Genomic DNA, 16,919 nt, shown 5'->3' on the forward strand with positions numbered 1-16,919 from the left:
CCTGCCACTGCCAGGGCACTAAATCCCATCCTCCCCATGGAATATTTGCCTTTGAAGTAGGGCTGGAGAAACACAGAGTCATCCATGCCCAATATTTGGGCCTAGAGGAGGATTTGAGAGACCAGGTGAAAACCTTGTTTTTATCCTGCACAATTGAATTGTTTCACTCTTTTTCTCTGTAGGAGAAAATAAGTCATTGACCAAACCTCCAGGGCCCTTGTGTGACTTACCCAGAGTTTACACAGTTATGTTGTGTAAGTTAATTACACAAAGCTGGAGTATTTCCTCTTCTGGTCTAACCTGCTATGAGAAAAATTTGGGTTGGACCCAAAGAGCGAAGCTGTTGGAAAATAAAGAGTGTAAAGGTAAAGAGCTGTTTTCAACACAGCTTAAGATCTGGTTTATTTCCTATAGAAGAGTGGGACCTCAGTAAATAATCCATGTGAACATCTGGAAATGCAAAGAGAGATTCAGACAAAGTCCTGCTCACCTGGTTCACGAGAGATGCTCCACAGGGTCGAAGCAGCTGATTTTTGGGAGTATTGTGGCTGAGCAGGAGTTGGCAGGAAGAAGGGAAGAGAAATGTGCAGAAATTCCAGGCAGGTTTTGTCCTGCTTTGCAATTCTTCACTCCCTGCACTTGGTTCTTAGGGTGGTGCAAATTCTCATGGTCAGAGCGAATTAAAAGGCAGAGCTTGAAAAATACTCATTGTGCTTTACTGTTAATTTGTAAAGGCAGCGACTTGGAGAAATAAAACAAAGTAAAACATCTGCCCAGCCTCCAAGGAGCTACACCAGGTCTCTGAGCCATTGGGGTTTGCTGCGTTTCTAGGGATGTTTCCAGGAGGAGAAAGTCTGGACTAAAGATTTACCACGTTGAAAGAATCCATCAAATAAATAACTGTGTCCAGCGAGCACCCGGCTCTGCCAGCCCCGCTGGGGCTCGGGCTGTGCCGTGTCCCAGCCCAGCTCTGGAGAACGAGGAGCTGGAAGGGCTCTGCCTCTCTCCTTGCAGGCAGGGCTGCCTCAGAGCAGGGTGGAGGAGGAGCCCGCGGTGTCGGGCGGGCTGCTGGGGGCCGTGCTGGAGTAGAACTTTTTTTGGGAGCGCAGGAGCGGGGTCTGAGTGTCCACATCCCGGCGGGAGCCGCGTTTCAGCGACAGGAACACGTGCTGGGTCCAGCCGTACACCAGGCAGTTCAGGAGCCCCTGGGAAGCTGCGGTGAGAGCCTGGGGGAGAGCACAGGGGATTCAGGGATCCCAGCACTGCTCCGGAATAACCTCCCCCTGCAGCAGGGTTTTATCTTCCGTGTGATAGCTTTCTATCACTTTAATAAATATTTAATTAAATATCTAATCAATATATAATTCATATATAATTAAATAGAAATGATATACAAATATAAAATATATTTAAACCTATTTATGTATTAAATAAATATAATTATAGAATTTAATAAAATGTCTGACTTCTGCCTCAGGTACAGGAAGGAGCTGGACAAGTGTTATTAAGGAATCACATTTGGAGACTTAGGATGCCCAGAAATTGGTTTCCCCCTGCCTCATGTCTCTAAGTTTTCCCTTTCTAGTACTATTTGCCACAATTTTCATGACCACAGAATCACTTTGAGGTCACCAAGTCCAAAACATCCACCCAGCACCATGTTCATCACTAAACTGCTGGGATTTTGGGTACTGAGACCTTTTCAAGCCTGTGAAAAACACAAACCACCAAACCAAGATCTTTGCCAAGCAAAAGCACAAATGAGACTTGGGCTCACACAGCAGATATCCTTGTCCAGCTGCATCCAGCAGGGATGCAGGGCAGGACACTCAAGGTGAGAAGGCAGGGCCCAGGAGGCTGCAGGGGCAGACATTTACCTGCAGGATCAGCAGAGCCATGTAGATTTTGCTGGTTGTTGAAGCAGTCAGTTTCAGCATCCCAAGGAGGACAGCTGTGGAAAGGGATGGATGCCAGGGTGAGGTTAACCCCACTTCTCTGGGGTTCCACAGGGGGATGCTGTGGGGGGAACTCTCTGCTCACCTGGGGCCCAGCAGCAGAAGAAGGCCACGGGGTAAAAAACCACTCGTTGTTCCACCATCTTAATCATGGCCCACTGCTGATCCCCCAGGAATCCTGTGGAGTTCACAAACCTTTTGTACAGACCTCGGGCCTGGCTCAGGATAACCTGGGAAAGAACAGGCAAATGTTATTGTACAGCCTGTGATCTGCTGGGTTGATCCAGGATGGATCCCAGCCTATCCAGCCTTTTCACACAGCACTGAAATCCTGCAGGAGGTGTTGCTTTGCATGTGGCCTTTTCTAAACTGAAGACTCTGAGTTGATTTTAGAATCATTAAATTGTTTAGGCTGGAAGAGATCTCTAAGATCATGAAGTCCAACCACAAATCAGTTCTTGCTGACCCTGCAGGAGGTGATCTCTTCTGCCAAGCTCCAAGCCTTTGAAATTCTGCTAAATATTTCTGGGATGGGCTGACAGATCACAGGGCTTCAGATGGATTTATCTGGTAGCACAGTGATATTTTTCCCTCTACCACCCCCTCCAAAAAGAGGGCAACACCACATAATTATTCCCCTGTCCTATTAAGAATGAATGGACAAGGGAGATTGAAAACTGAGAGCAGGGTTAGATGGGATATTGGGAGGAAATCCTTCCCAGAGCAGCTGTGGCTGCCCCACCCCTGCAAGTGTCCAAGGGCAGCTTGGACAGGGCTTGGAGCAGCCTGAGACAGTGGGAGGTGTCCCTGCCCATGGCAGGGAGTGGCATTGGATGAACTTAAAATGCTTTCCCACCCAAACCATTCCATGATTCCACGATTGCCTGGCCTCTGGTGCCATCCAAGGGCTGCACAAAGACCACCATCTTACCAGGATGGCCACGAAGCTGATGAGGAAGGAGATGAGGAAGACGCCGATGCCGTAGAAGTGCACGGCGCGGCACACGGAGCCGCTCGGGCTCGGGGGCTCGCTGGGGGGCTCGGCCTCCTCCGTGTGCATCAGGAGACACCTGCGGGACACAGGCAACAGCTCAGCTCCTGCCCACCCCCAGCAGCCCTGGGGCTGTGCCAGAGGGAGGGAGGAAGCTCACCCGTGTTTCTGGCTGAAGTTCTGGTAGCAATTACTGCTGTTGCCGAGGCAAAACACCGGCACCATAAGGAGGAAAGGGATCAGGCTGGGAGGAGAAAGGACAGCACGGTCATGGGTTGTTGCACTGCTTGGTTTTTCTCCTATCACTACAGAGGACTTGAAAGTTGTTTTTATTGGCACTGCTCTGGAAAAGTATTTTCAGGGCTTTCATTTGTGAGGGCTAATCATTGGTAAAGGGAAGTCTTCTGGAAAACCACATCTAGTTAATAAAGTTATCATTAACTTGGTTGAAAAACCCTCTTAGTCTGCATTCATGAGGTCACTGTTGTTTATGATGAGCTTTACAGCTTTTTTAGCTTCAAAACAAGTAGGAAGCAGGGATCAGCACACTGCAGTTTACCAAATTTACATCCTCCTGCCAGGGAAAATAAATTCTTACCAAATCCACACCCTCTGCCAGGGAAAATGAAATCTTACCTTGACAAGATCGTTGCTATTCGGCCAATACAACTTGCATAATCTACAGCCTGCAAAATGCAAAAATCTTAATTAAATTATTTCTGTACAGCCCCTGGTTCACAGGAAGCAGCTTCCAGGGAGCATTTCAGCAGCTGAGGGGGATTTGCCAGCCTACTGTTCCTGAACTTCCAGATGGAATATTTGGGATACAAAGTTTGCTGTGCACAGCAGATGTCTGGAGAAGCTGTGTAGGGCAGTGGGGCTGATGGGTTTCTTGGGAAGAGCTGCATAAGGAATACCTGGGGTATTCCCCAGCCTGGTCATGGCAGTGGTGGTGTGTTCCTGTTTAGGTGTGAGGGAGGAATTAACTGCAAGGAGAGATTTTGGTCACGGGGTGTGTGAAGTATTTGCTCAGCCTGCAATGCAGGGAGGGTTTTCCTGAGGGTTGTGTCCTTGTCCCTGGGTTCCCAGCCTTTACACCAGTCCCACATGAGTCCCACTCACCTGGGGAGGCACTCTGAAGAGATTCTGGTTGTATTTCACCTTGAGGTCCATGTACAGGTGCCAGGTGTAGTTGACAGTGTAGAGAAAAGAGGCCACGTAGAATATCTGAGAAATAAAACCAACATTTCAGTTCTGGAATAACAATTCCTGTAGCATGATTAGTTCCTCCCAAATCCCATGGAACAGAAGCAGGATGATGAACCCCTGCCAAGAGTGAGGGTCTGAGCACAGGGGCTGTGCTCACATCCAGCTGGGAAGAGCCAGGTTGGAGAGAGAATCCCACTTTAAACCACACTTCTGAAAAAGCAGCTTCACCTTGGCCTCAGACAGAACTGATGACACCAGGACTGTCTCAGAAATAAAAATCTTTGTGACCTGGCTCATTTTTTGGCTCAGAGCCTGGCAATGAGGATTTCAGAGGCTCTTGGACCCTCTCAATGCTTTGGCCATTAGGAAACACAGCACAGATGTGACATTTAGATTTGCTTCTTGCATAATGAGCTCACTCTGCAGAGAATTCACGGAAACAGAAAACAATTGGATATTTCAAGAGGAATGTGAGAGCAGATATTCTCTGCCCCCAAAAACTCTTTTCTTCCTCCATGGGAAAAAGGAGAGCAGATAGAGCACACTGAGGGTTTCATAGCCTTTGATTCCAGCTTGAGATGAGTCCAGTTATCTAAAACTTCCTATAAACCCCCCCAAATCTTGATCAAATTTGTTTCCAAATTCATGCTTGCTCCAGGTTGCCTAATCAGACCGTGTACATGCATGTGCTGCATCTGTGACAGGAAACACAAACTTCAGTGGCAAAAGCAAAGAGGAAGGGCTGGACAAGGGAATATTTTTTTCTTTCTGTGGCTTTGCTGTCTTTGCCAAAAAGATAAGGAGCACAGGTCTGCCACCCTGGTATCATCCATGGCTGGGAAAGTGGTCACTAAACAAACTTGGCCTCCTTCACTGGGGTTGTGAATGCTCTTGGCTGGCTCAAGAGGCTGAGTCCAAGGGCTGCCACGGGAACATTGCAGTGACTTTACAGCTCATTAAATGAGTTTTAATAAGGGGCTATTGCCCTTTTCCACCTACTTGCAGAGAAGGCCAAAACAATCCATAAGGATCGTTCTCTAGCACTTCAGGAGCCTGGGAGAGGCTCATGAAATGTCAGTGCTGCCTTCAGGAACAGAACCAAATGCCACTTGGGCAGGTGCCAGCAGGAAGGGAAGGGAATTCTGCTCTCCTGAGCCCCAGTTTTGAGGCTGGGGACAGTCCTGCAGCACTGCCCATGAGGAGATAAAGCAGAGCCACAAGAATCCCTCATTATCCCACTTGTGTGGCTCCCATTGTGCTGCCCAGCATGGGCAGAGCCTGCCCAGGACGTTATTAGGCCACTGGAACTGAACTGGAAGAATGTGGGGGAGTTGTGCAATTATAACCACAATATCTATTCTGGACTTTATTATTGCAGTGCAGGAGGAGGAGAGAATGAGGGACAGCAAAGGGAGCAGTATTTACATTTATATCAATCAAAGCTCTGGGGCTGAAAGAGGGGAAATCCAAGAAACAAAGCAATCTCCTCCTTTATGACTCTGGGCAGCTCCATCCACTGCAACATCAGCCTGTGGTAACAAATGATGGCAAAAATCCTGAATAAAGCAAAATATTGCCCTGCTCCTAAAGCAGTGCCTTGAGACATCACAAGGACTCCAGTGTGAGCCTCTCCAAGGGCTGCAAACTCCACTGCTGGGCTGTCCCTACCCATCCTCACCTCAGCACATCTGACACCTTCTGGGTACTGTGTGCAGAGAAGCCCCAGGTGTTTGTGAGACACCCAAAAGCACAATGAGACTTTTATTTACTCATTCCATCAGCTTCCAGATCCCTCCTGCTCTGCAGAATCTGCTGGTTCAACCTGTTACTGGCTCCTTCTTACGCACGAGGTGCTCTCACCTCTCAAGGGCACTGCAGGGTGTTGGGTGAGGAGGTCCTGCACTGTCACGTGCCCTGGGGGAAAGGTTGCTATGGCAAGGGCTCAGTTTGTTTTAATTTCTCCCTGAGCAAACAGAAGTGACAGCTCTTGCCAGGCACAATCCAGCTCTGCCACCCAGGCAGTCCTTGTGCTGTGGGGACTGCTGGTGGCACACACCAGAGCTAATTATGACAAATTACAAGATTAATTATGGAATGTGATGCCAAGGTCACTCACCTGTCCCGTGGCCTGCAGGTTGTAGCAGATGAGGTCTTGCTGGGAGGTGGGTGAGCTGTAGAGCACAGCCCCAGCCAGCCAGCACATGCCCAGGAACAGATCTGAGAGGCTCAGGTAGAAAAGTGGACGCACCTGGAAAAGGGAAAAGGCTCAGCAGGTGTGAGTGCAGTCACAGCCCTCCCACACCCCCACCCTGCTGCAGGTTTACCCCGTTGAGATATAAAGATATTTCATACAGCCTTCAAAAGGTTTTTCTGCAGGTGAGGGAAGTTTTTCAGTAGAAAAGTGTTCTATTGCAAAGTTATTTTAAAAGCCTTAATTGAGAGGAAGTGGGGCATAAGTGGCACTTTGTGGAAGGATGATTTTACCCTCAGGGAAGCACTGTGACAACATTTCTGAGACCAGTCAATTCATCTGCAGCAAACCCTGAGAGCTTCAATAAAAAGGTGTCCTCTACTTTCAAAGCCAAGCAAGTTCAAAGAAAAGTTATCAGAAGAAAACTTTTAAGCCTTTACTCCTGAATATCATCCTTATTTTCAGTCCTTTAAAATTTCTGCACCAACGATAGCAGAAATATTAATTGTGCTCAGACATCAATACCAGGTTATCTGGTGTTATCTGAGCACTGTCACCCTCCAGCTCTTCTGGTGAGACAACCCTCCCTGCAGGGAAATTCCACATGGATTTGTGCTCTCAGGAGCTGTTCCAATGCACATTCCCTACTCCAACCACCACTTCTGTCACAAGATCCAAGAGCAGCATCAAAACTTACAGAAAATATCCCAAATCATGTTACAACTTTGCAGAATGGGACAGGTTGGCAGGGAGAAGAGACATCATGTTTTAAATAAACTCACACAGAAACCAAAATTTTGGTAAACACAAACCCTTCCTCAGGTTTGGAATGACTAGAAACAAACATTTTTCTATGAGTTCCATTTCAGTTGGTGACTAAGGTTGGGTTTATTTTACATGCTGGATTAATTTTCCACTGAGAGCCATTAGTCTCTGCTGCATCTTGCTGGAAAGGAGTCATGGCTCCTTTAACAACAGTTTCCAGCCCATTTCCAGTTTGCACACGCTGGCCAGGACTGTAAACACTGCAGGAAAACATTTGTGCAAAAATCTGGCCAACATTTTCCTTGTTAGTGGGAGAGCAGAGACTCTGGAAAAGCAGCCTAATTACCTACATTCTTAATTGAAGCCTTTGGTACCTCATTTTTAGCATGCAGGAGAGAAAATTGTGGTGTTTTTCTTTCCCTACAGAAAATTATAATGCTAAACACAGCATGGAAATGTTTCAGGAGGCTTGGATTTTGTAGTCTTTTTCATGGAGTTGGGTTTTTGGTGAGATTTGCCTCAATATTGTCCTGGAAGTAAATGTATGCCACCCATCACGTTGTGTTTTATTTGTTCCCATGTGCAATGAGAGTGAGCTTGGTAAGACTGATAAGAGTTAAGGTAGATCTGATTGAGCCAGATTTGTCCTTAGGGCATGAAGAAACATGAGGCATAAAGATATGGAGTTGATTTTAATTTGATTTCATCTGTAAATGCCTTTTTTTTTAACCAGGCTTTCATCACTGCTACAGAAATGAAGCCCTGGCACGACAAGCTGGGGGCACTGTCCAGTTTGTGATCAAGGCAGGTTAAACCAAACAGCTCTAAAATAAGCAAAGAAGCCACTTTTGCAATCAAACAGGTGACCTCTTTCTCCAGCACAAGTGCCCTTAGAGCAAGGCACTGCTGGTGGGTTCAGGAGCTGTTTTGGCAGAGACCTGAATAAAGAAGTAGGTGACATAAGGGCAAGTGTGGCTCTGGGTTGCAAAAGGGGAAAGAAAATAACCACTGGTATTTATAAAATAGAGGAAGGGACTGCAAAGATGTAATGATTTACATCCTGACTGCTCCAGCTGCAGCACACACGTGGATTTGGCTCTGTGGCCATGGCTCAGGCACAAACTGAGCTGAAGGTTCCTCAGACCTGTTGAGCTGAGGGTTCTCCCTCAAACCTGTTGAGCTGAGGGTTTTCCTTCAAATCTGTTGAGCTGAGGTTTCTTCCTTGCTTGCCCTTACCTCTTCTGAATGATTTGCCTCAGGGTGAAGGGTTTTATTGACCCCACAGAGACAGAAAACATGCTTCAAGAATGCAATATTTGATTTCTGAGGTTGGAGGCAGGAAGGGAAGTGTTTCTAAGATCCTTCTCCTCCCAGCCTCCAGAACTGTTTATTTTTAAACATTTTGCTGTGGGTCCTCATGACTCAGGGAATAAGCTGGTTGTGGCAAGCTTTGATATGGATCTCTTCCAGCCCTTTTGTTTACAAACTTCCACTTCAGACTCGAGACATGAGGACAAGACGATGGGGAAGTTACTGGAGATTTTGTTACTTCTGAAACCCAGCACCAGATCTCCCCTGGCAGCAGAAGAGCCTGGAAGGCTGATGCAAACCAGTCCCTCCAGCTGGCATCCAGCCCTCCTGTCCAGATTTGCAGAAATAATCTGAGCAGAAACATCTGGACCTGCTGGAGCAGGAAGAGCCCATCGGTGACCTGGAGCCATGTGTGGCTCATGAGCAGTTCCCAAGCCTCAGCCCCATCACATGACTGAGAGCAGAAGGGCTCCTGAGTAACCCAGCCATGGAAACCAACGGGATGAGGCTGCTGAGTCACACCAGGACACTGCCAAACCCAGCTCCACACATCTGGAGATATCCACGTGCAGATGTGGTAGGAGGAGGCTTTGATGTGCACCTTGAGCAGCACGATCTCATGCAGGTTTTCCATCCCAGCACTAAGGTGAAGCCCCAGCCTTTGTCCTTCCCTGGGAATGCCTGGAGATCTCCACAGTTTATTCTGGATGTGCTGGGCAGAGCGTTTCCAGGAGGCTGGCTGGGAGCAAGGTCCTGCCTGTTGTAAGTGGGACAGATTTACCCTGCAAACATGGACTCATGTTCTCCTTCCCATCGTGTCATCCAACAATGTGTCAGTGGCCTGCATTCCTTGCTTCTCCAGGGATAACTCTGTGAATTCCCTTGAAGTCCCATTCTCTGGGCTGCAGATCAAATCCACAATGTACAAAGAACATGAAGATGAAGGAAGGACAAATACAGCTGCTGCCAGTTCCACTGACTTTCTGCTTGGTCCACAGGCCAGGCTGAGCCTGCAAACCCTGGACAGCAAACCCCAGCTTCACAGGGATCAGCTTGGCTCATGCCCCCAGTCCTGGACACACAGAGGGACTGTGTGTGGACATCCAAGCCTGGCAGGATGGGATGGAAGGCTGTGGGGTCGGTTTTAGTGGCACACCTGCTCAGAGAAACTCCTAAGAGAAACCCAAAGACTAAAAGCATTTCCACAGGGGCAGATCCAATTTGCACTTCAGCTTTGTGCACAGCTCCTCAGCCCCTCAGGAGTTTGGCCCCATTGAGGAGGGCACACTAAGAAATCCCTGCTCCCAGGAAAGACTGGAGGATTTTCCTGGAGCAGCAGAAAGCACGGAACTAAGGAACCTGCTTCTGCCTGCAGAAGCACAGGTTCAAGGTCGGTCCTTTCACCTCCTACCAAGACAAAGAGCCAAATTCTTAGCAAGCCCTTTTCCTCCCAGCATTAAACAAGGTTTAACCACATAACCCTGAGATCTGCAGCTGCTCCTAGAAGGTCTGTGCTGCAGGTGTGACCCACCTGCAGGGACACCATGGCTTAGGGAGGGAGAAGGAAGCTCAGATCTTACCTCAGGGGACCGCACTGCGTTTTGGAATATAGCATAGGCAATAATTGAGCTGGAACCTACAACGCTGAGAAAAAAAAAATACAGGTTGGAACACGAGCGCGTCTTCCTCTCTGGGAGACGCGAGTTCTCTTTTTTTTGCTTTTCTGAGTAAAATAATCTTGGCGGCAGTAACTCCGTGGGCAGAGTGTCGTACCTGAGCATGGCCATGGTGAACTGGATCCACTGGAGCGCTGAGTAGACCTGGGGAGAAGGACGGGAGGGAGCTCAGGTGCCACGGCACCAGGGCGGCAGGACAGCGGGGTCCCGGGAGGAGCGGGCAGCACGGAACGGGAGGAACGACAGGGACCGGGGATCGGGATAGGAGCGGGACCTAGGAAGGTGGACTGGCGGGTCCCCGAGAAGTGCGGGCAGCAAGGACCGAGGTCAGGGCACTGGCGACAGCGGGGTCCCGAAGAGGAATAAGCAGCACGGGGACAGGGACCGGAGGAGGATCGTGCAGCGCTGCCGATGCCGCCGAGCACGGATCGGGGCGCAGGGCTGGGGAAGGACCGTGAGGGGATGGAGGAGAGACGCGCACAGCCAGGTCCCGGGGAGGGGGCAGCCTCTGTGCCTAGGGGTGCCGGTGCCGGCGGGGCTCGCTCACCTCCTGCCAGCCCCCATCCAGCCGTTCCACCTCCGCCGGCAGGGCCATGAGTACCGCCGCCACCGCCGCACCGCTCCGCGGCTGCGGGCACCGCCCGCGCTCCGCCCCGGGGCCGCACCGCGCCCGGCCCCCGCCGGCGGGGCCGGCTGCGGGGAGCGCCCGGTCGCAGAGAGGGGCTGAGGGGGGCAGGAGCCCTGGGCAAACAGCGGGATTGGCGTCCCGGGGACCGGCGTCCCGTACATCCCTCCGGGGGCAGAACCGGCCGAGCCCCGGTGGGTGGGCGGGCTCGCTCCGGTCACCGCCGCCCCGGGCTCCCCTCACGGAGCCGCCCTGAGGCGACCCCGCGGAGCCTCGGCCCCGCCCCGCGTGACGTCACCAGCACCGGGAGCGGGAAGGCTCTTCGAGAAGCACGTGGGGGGCTGCTCCCCTCATAGAGCCCGGGCTGGCACAGCTCCTTCCGAGTCCTGCGGGATGCTCCCTTCATAGAGCCCGGGCTGGCACAGCTCCTTCCGAGTCCTGCGGGATGCTCCCTTCATAGAGCCCGGGCTGGCACAGCTCCTTCCGAGTCCTGCGGGATGCTCCCCTCAGAGAGCCCGGGCTGGCACAGCTCCTTCCGAGTCCTGCGGGATGCTCCCCTCATAGAGCCCGGGCTGGCACAGCTCCTTCCGAGTCCTGCGGGATGCTCCCCTCAGAGAGCCCGGGCTGGCACAGCTCCTTCCGAGTCCTGCGGGCTGCTCCCCTCAGAGAGCCCGGGCACGGCTCCTTCGGAGCTCCGGGGGCTGCTCCCCTGAGAGCCCGGGCACGGCTCCTTCAGAGCTCCGGGGGCTGCTCCCTTCAGAGAGCCAGGCCACGGTTCCTTTCGAGTCCCCCGGGCTGTTCCCCTCAGAGAGCCAGGCCACGGTTCCTTTCGAGCCCCCCGGGCTGTTCCCCTCAGAGAGCCCAGGCGGGCACGGCTCCTTCCCAGTCCCGGGGGCTGCACAGAGCACTCACAGTCTCCCCTCTGATCATGGAATCGGCAGCAGTTTCTCTATTAAATGGTTTAAGAAGCAGCTGTGAAGTGGATTTTTTTTTAATTTTTTTTATTATAGCATTATTAATACATTTTATCTCGCAGCAACATCTGCTCCTTGTACCCACCCCCAAGATTCAAAAGGCAGCAAAGCTCCCACAGGAATCAGTTTTGTTTAAAGCATACTTTTAAGGTAAAACTCACAGGTGTTTCTCTTTCCAACTCTGTAACCCTGACCAGGGCTTCAGCATCTTCCAGAGGCATCTGAATTCCACAGAGTGTGAACTGCACAGGACTGACCTGATCCTTGGGCCAGACATCTCCTTTTAAATAACACAGATGAGGCTTCTAAGGACACAAATACTTCTGCTTCCTCTTACAAGACCTCATTTTCAAATATTTAGAACTCCCAAACACATTTTGTTTGTGAAGTTTGGACAGGTAAAACACCTCTTCAGTTGTAAGAAAACTCATCTGAATTTACCTCTGAAAACCTGATTTTTTTGCACAAACTGGTGAGACTGAGTGTAATAGCACCTCAAGGAGACTCTGCCCTTGCTCAGAACTCACCTCACTCACTGTCAGGGTACCACAAAGAATTTTGGGAGAATATTTGATGAAACTGCTGCTCTGGACAGAAAATGAAGGGCAAGCTGTGAACTGTCTTCACTGCCAGCATTTGGCTGATACCCAAAGCAAACAGGGACAGGAGCCATGGAAGGAGAAGGCAGAAAAAGGAAGCTCTGAGTCTCTTAGTGAATAACAAGTAAGAACAAGACTTAAAGCCCAAGTGGGACAACACAAGGTGTGTGAGGGGTACATTAACAAGCATAAAACCCAAAGATATTATGGACAGAGAAAGGTGGGGATGTGGAGGGCACCCAATCTATACCTTTTCCAGAATGTAGGATGGAATGAGAGACTGAATTCTGTTATTTGTTAGCCATGGAACAGCTGTAAAAACCACCAGGAATGAGCTTCTGGCCAATCTAGAGCTTTTTTTCTTTTTTTTTTTTGTTGCCTGCTTTAACACTGTTATTGGATATTATTACACAATACTGGTGTCTTGCTCTTAGGTGATTTTTCCAACCTTTAGAATACTGTGTTTTTAAGGAATGTCTTCCTCTTGGATCTTCTAAACTGAGAATCCCAGAAGGAAATCTGCTGCCCTCTTGAAGTCAGCGGGAAGTTTGCTTGCATTAAGGAGAACTGGTTAGGACTCTTGACAATGTTTCACAGCTTGTAGAGAGTTCTCCAACACATCAGAGCTCATCTTTTTCACTATTCTTCTTCAGGAAAGAAGCGAGGATGTTGAGGCTTTTCTGGAGCTCCTCCTTCTTTCCATCACTCATCTTGTTCTTCTCGATCAGCTTTGTGATTCGGACGACTTCGTTAGCAGCAAACTCCTCTCCCTGCTCCAGGATCTTGCTCATAATTTTCAAGTATTGCTCTGCTGATTTCTTCTCAGTTTCTTTTGCTTTTCCTAAATTCTCCTGGCCCTTTTTCAGCAGGGCCTGGCGATCAGATTTCTCTGTGGTGCTCACAAATTTGCTGGCCAGCACATCATACTCCTTCAGGCAGCCTGGCATCCCCAGGTAGATGCCATTACTCTTCAGCCAGCGCTGAATAGCTCCAGCCTTGATTTCACCACCATAAAGTAAGGGATTGTTAAAGTCACCATCCTGGAACAAGTAAAAAACAGGGAACTTTTCCTTGTCCAGCTTGTACTTCTCTCCCAGCTCAGTGTTCAGTTTATCACCGTAATCTGACAAGGGAAAATGGAACACAGAAAAGCACAGTTAATCAAAAATTCATTTAGGATTCCCTCCTACACAAATATTTGTAGCCAGTGCTTAAACATGTCCTAATAACCTGTCTGCCAGGAAATCACTGAGCCATGGAAATATCCTGAGCTGGAGGGGACTCACAAGGATCACTGAGTCCAACTTCCAGCCCTGCTCAGGACACCCCAAAATCCCACCCTGTGCCTGACAGCATTGCCCAAATACTCCCTGAGCTCTGGCAGCCTTGGAGCCCTGAGCATTCTCTGGGCAGCCTGTACCAAGGAAATGCCACACACTGAAATAAAAACACCCCAAAAATCAATTGTGTAAGGCAAACATTCAGTGGGTTTTCCAAAGAAAAAGTCACTAATGGTGTTTTGTGACTGTGAGAGTGCAAGACATTGGCAGGACCTTTCGTATAAACCTGATCCTCCTCATGGGAAATCAATCCCCTTTTTCCTCTTATTTTCCTCTATCCATTGATTTTATCTGATTTTACAGTTAAAGAAGTTTTTCCTGTCTGTGTGCAGAGAATGATTTGGTTCTGACAGCATGCCAAGCTACAAGACGTTCACTCATCTTACATAAATTATATTTATTCTTGAGGACAGAAAACAAAGATATTTCAATTATGCTACTTAGAGTATTCCACATATGTTTTGAAATATCAGAGTGGGTAAATCTTCACAGTTTGATAATTAAGCCTAAATTCTTAATTCAACCTACAAAGCCAGAGCACTTCAGGTGACAGTGATCTATTCTTCACTCTTTTTCTCTTAAATCCAGTCACAATCACATCAAGTTAGAGCAGCCACAGTGCAACAACCCCTTGCTGTGCTGCCCCAGGGTCTGCTGCATGGAATTAATCACATTAAATATTATTTGTCTGACCAGGATTGTGGCTAAAACATGATTCTTATAAGGTCTGTTCCCTGCACGTGGGACAAAAAGGTATCTCTCAGCAAAGAAGGGGAAAAAAAAAGCAAGAATTGCTGGGGATGAGGAGGTGGCAGCAGTTCAGCAGCGTGGGCTGACTCCTCATTACCCAGCCCAGATGGATAAGCAGCTCTCCCACACACAGCCAGGCTCAGCAGGGCAGGAGCTCCACTCTCACATCCATCCCTCACCTCCAGAATTACCTCAGATCCTGCAGAAATCACACTGAGATTTATCCCCTCCTCACCAGCCCACGCTGTTTGCAGGCACTCAAAGTTCCTCACCTGATATTCCCACTTCAGCCACCAGCAGATCCTCACTGGAGCCTGAGCTCTCTGCCAGCTTTTTAAACTCATCTTGTTTCTCACCATAGGGATATTGTGTGTCAAACTTCACAAGGACAAACTTATGCTTTGGAATAACCTAAAACAAGAAGAAAAAGGGGAATAGAAAAGACAAAACATGATCATTTCAGGTCTGAGCAATCTACAAATCACCAAAAGTTGCTTTTGCTTGTCCTGTTTTTCCTGTGCAATGGGGAGATGCAGAGGAGAATGGAAATTTTATATAATTATGGCCTTTCAGAAATGAGTCACTGTTGTGTGGAGGAAGGACTGAGCTTTGGGTGTCTGCATTCCTGCACCAGATGATAAAGATAGTACTTGGTAGGTTTGGGGGATCTGATAATGCCTTTAATTATAAGATTGCTTATTGTAAATGTGACTGGCATCAAATCCCCCAATTTTCTAGTGGGACATGAAGAGAATGTATTGTCATTGTGAAGTGTCCCAGCATGAGAGCTGCACTTGTGGCTAAGAGAGGAGACACAGGGAGGCAGTGGAGATCCTGGAGGTGTTGCACTGGATCAAGAAATGGAAAATTCACACTTTAATTGATTCCTCTTCACCCTTGCTCTGCACAAATGTATGCCTTTTCCAATCAGCTTGGCAATGGACTCTGTCACCCCTTGAGGAATTTCCCCCTCCCTGCAGGAGAAGACCTTGCAAAATCTTTTTGTTCTAGCGAACAGGTTGAGGTTGCAGCACAGCTCCCCACCTACACAGCGCTGTGCCAGCCCTGCTCAGGCACCGCACAACATCTGTGTGCACAGGTGGCTGCAGGCTCCGTCCTGGGCCTGGGAAGATGCCGTCCTTGCAAAACGATTTATTGAAGGGATTAAAAAAAGGTGAAAAAACAAAAGCCTGTTGCTGTTTGATGAAAAGTGAAACCACCCAGCAGAGCAGAGCTCACGGGCCCCGCTCTATCCCTGCACGGGCACAGACAGCACAGCTCCAGCCCCGAGCTGTGCTCGCTGGCCGAAGCTGGAGGCAGGGCCGGCGCTGGCCGAGGAGCCGCGGCTGCGGCCGGACCTCCCCGCGCCGGTACCGCCGGGCCGGAGCGAGCCGGGCCGAACCCCGGGCTCGGCTCCACTTGGACCGCGCCGATTGGCTGCCGGCCGCGGCCGCCGCGCTCCCATTGGCTGCCGGCCGCGGCCGCCGCGCTCCCATTGGCTGCGGCGCGGCCGCTCCGCCAGCACCGAGCGCTCCCCGCGCCGGCGGCGGCGGCAGCGGCCCCGCGGCCCCGCCGCGCCCCCCGCGTTCCTCCCGCGCCCCGGCCCCGGGGCTGCCGCCGGCCGCGGGGAGCACAGCCCGGAGCGGCCCCACGCCGCCCCCCGAGCGCTCCCGCAGGGCCGCCAGCTCCCGCTGAACCGTACCTTGTAGAAGGTGATGGTGTCGAGCGGCACGGAGCCCTTGGTGTGCAGCGTGCTGCCGCCGGGCAGCACCAGGCCGAGCAGGCAGAGCAGCACCGAGCCGGCGGCAGCCGCCGCAGCCATGGCGGAGCGCGCAGGGAGCGGAGCTGCGGGCCCACGTGACGGCGCGACGGCCGCCGCCGGGGGCTCGGCTCGCCCCGCCCCGCCCGGGGCCACCGGGGAGCGGCGGGGCTCGGGGCGGGCGGGGCTCCCACACCGGGCGGGGAGCGGCACGGGAGCCCCGCGCACCCCGGGACAGCGCCCGGAGCCGCTGCTGGAGCCGGTGAAATAAGGACAAGGGAGCGGCGTCCGGCAGCGATTGCACAGCAGCTGAAAAAAAGGAAAGGGCAGGAGGCAGGATCGTGCGCGTTTCTATCCAGTGGGCACTGCCACAGCCCTCTCGAGGTTTCTGTGCTGCCAGCCCCGCTCTAGGACACGACGTGTCCTTATCGTGGCAGGACTGGATGGAAAGCAAGCAAGCAATGCATGAAGAGCAGGCTGACAGCTCATCAAGTGAAAGCACTGACCCATCCGCACTCCCTCCCCCAGCAGACATCATTCTGCACCTAATCCCCAGCTGGAAAACAATGAGCGTTTTCCCTCTTTTTCCATCCTTCTCCTTTGCAGGGTCTGCTTGCCCTGCACCAGCAAAATCTGGCTTATGAAGAGAGTGCAGACAAGCATTTTGATCACATCCAGGCAGAAAAATGAGGCAGCAATACTGATTTGTAACGAAACTGACTTTTATATAAATTATAAACCCATCCAGTTTAAAGCAGTTCAGTTGCAGCTGTG

The 16,919-nt window shown here is 50.6% G+C and overlaps 3 protein-coding genes across 3 annotated transcripts in view; 1 reads left to right on the plus strand and 2 right to left on the minus strand.

The window, feature by feature from the left end:
- ALDH2 (aldehyde dehydrogenase 2 family member) overlaps positions 1-16,919 on the plus strand; it is a 157,950-nt gene that overhangs the window by 29,538 nt on the left and 111,493 nt on the right. The window lies entirely within an intron of this gene.
- On the minus strand, positions 375-10,832 carry TMEM116 (transmembrane protein 116). The gene is made up of 11 exons (XM_056504704.1): positions 10,646-10,832; positions 10,196-10,242; positions 10,003-10,066; positions 6,272-6,403; positions 4,069-4,173; positions 3,583-3,632; positions 3,107-3,190; positions 2,887-3,025; positions 2,041-2,185; positions 1,878-1,951; positions 375-1,226 (listed from the first exon to the last, which is right to left on the minus strand). The coding sequence occupies exons 1-11, from the start codon at positions 10,691-10,693 to the stop codon at positions 1,026-1,028; spliced, it is 1,089 nt and encodes a 362-aa protein (XP_056360679.1). The 5' UTR covers positions 10,694-10,832; the 3' UTR covers positions 375-1,025.
- Positions 12,605-16,307, minus strand: ERP29 (endoplasmic reticulum protein 29). Its single transcript, XM_056504705.1, has 3 exons — positions 16,089-16,307; positions 14,659-14,797; positions 12,605-13,419 (listed from the first exon to the last, which is right to left on the minus strand). Exons 1-3 carry the CDS (start codon positions 16,206-16,208, stop codon positions 12,917-12,919), a joined length of 762 nt encoding a protein of 253 aa, XP_056360680.1. The 5' UTR covers positions 16,209-16,307; the 3' UTR covers positions 12,605-12,916.

This window comes from Oenanthe melanoleuca, chromosome 15 (assembly GCF_029582105.1).
Source record: "Oenanthe melanoleuca isolate GR-GAL-2019-014 chromosome 15, OMel1.0, whole genome shotgun sequence".
Taxonomy (NCBI): Eukaryota; Metazoa; Chordata; class Aves; order Passeriformes; family Muscicapidae; genus Oenanthe; species Oenanthe melanoleuca.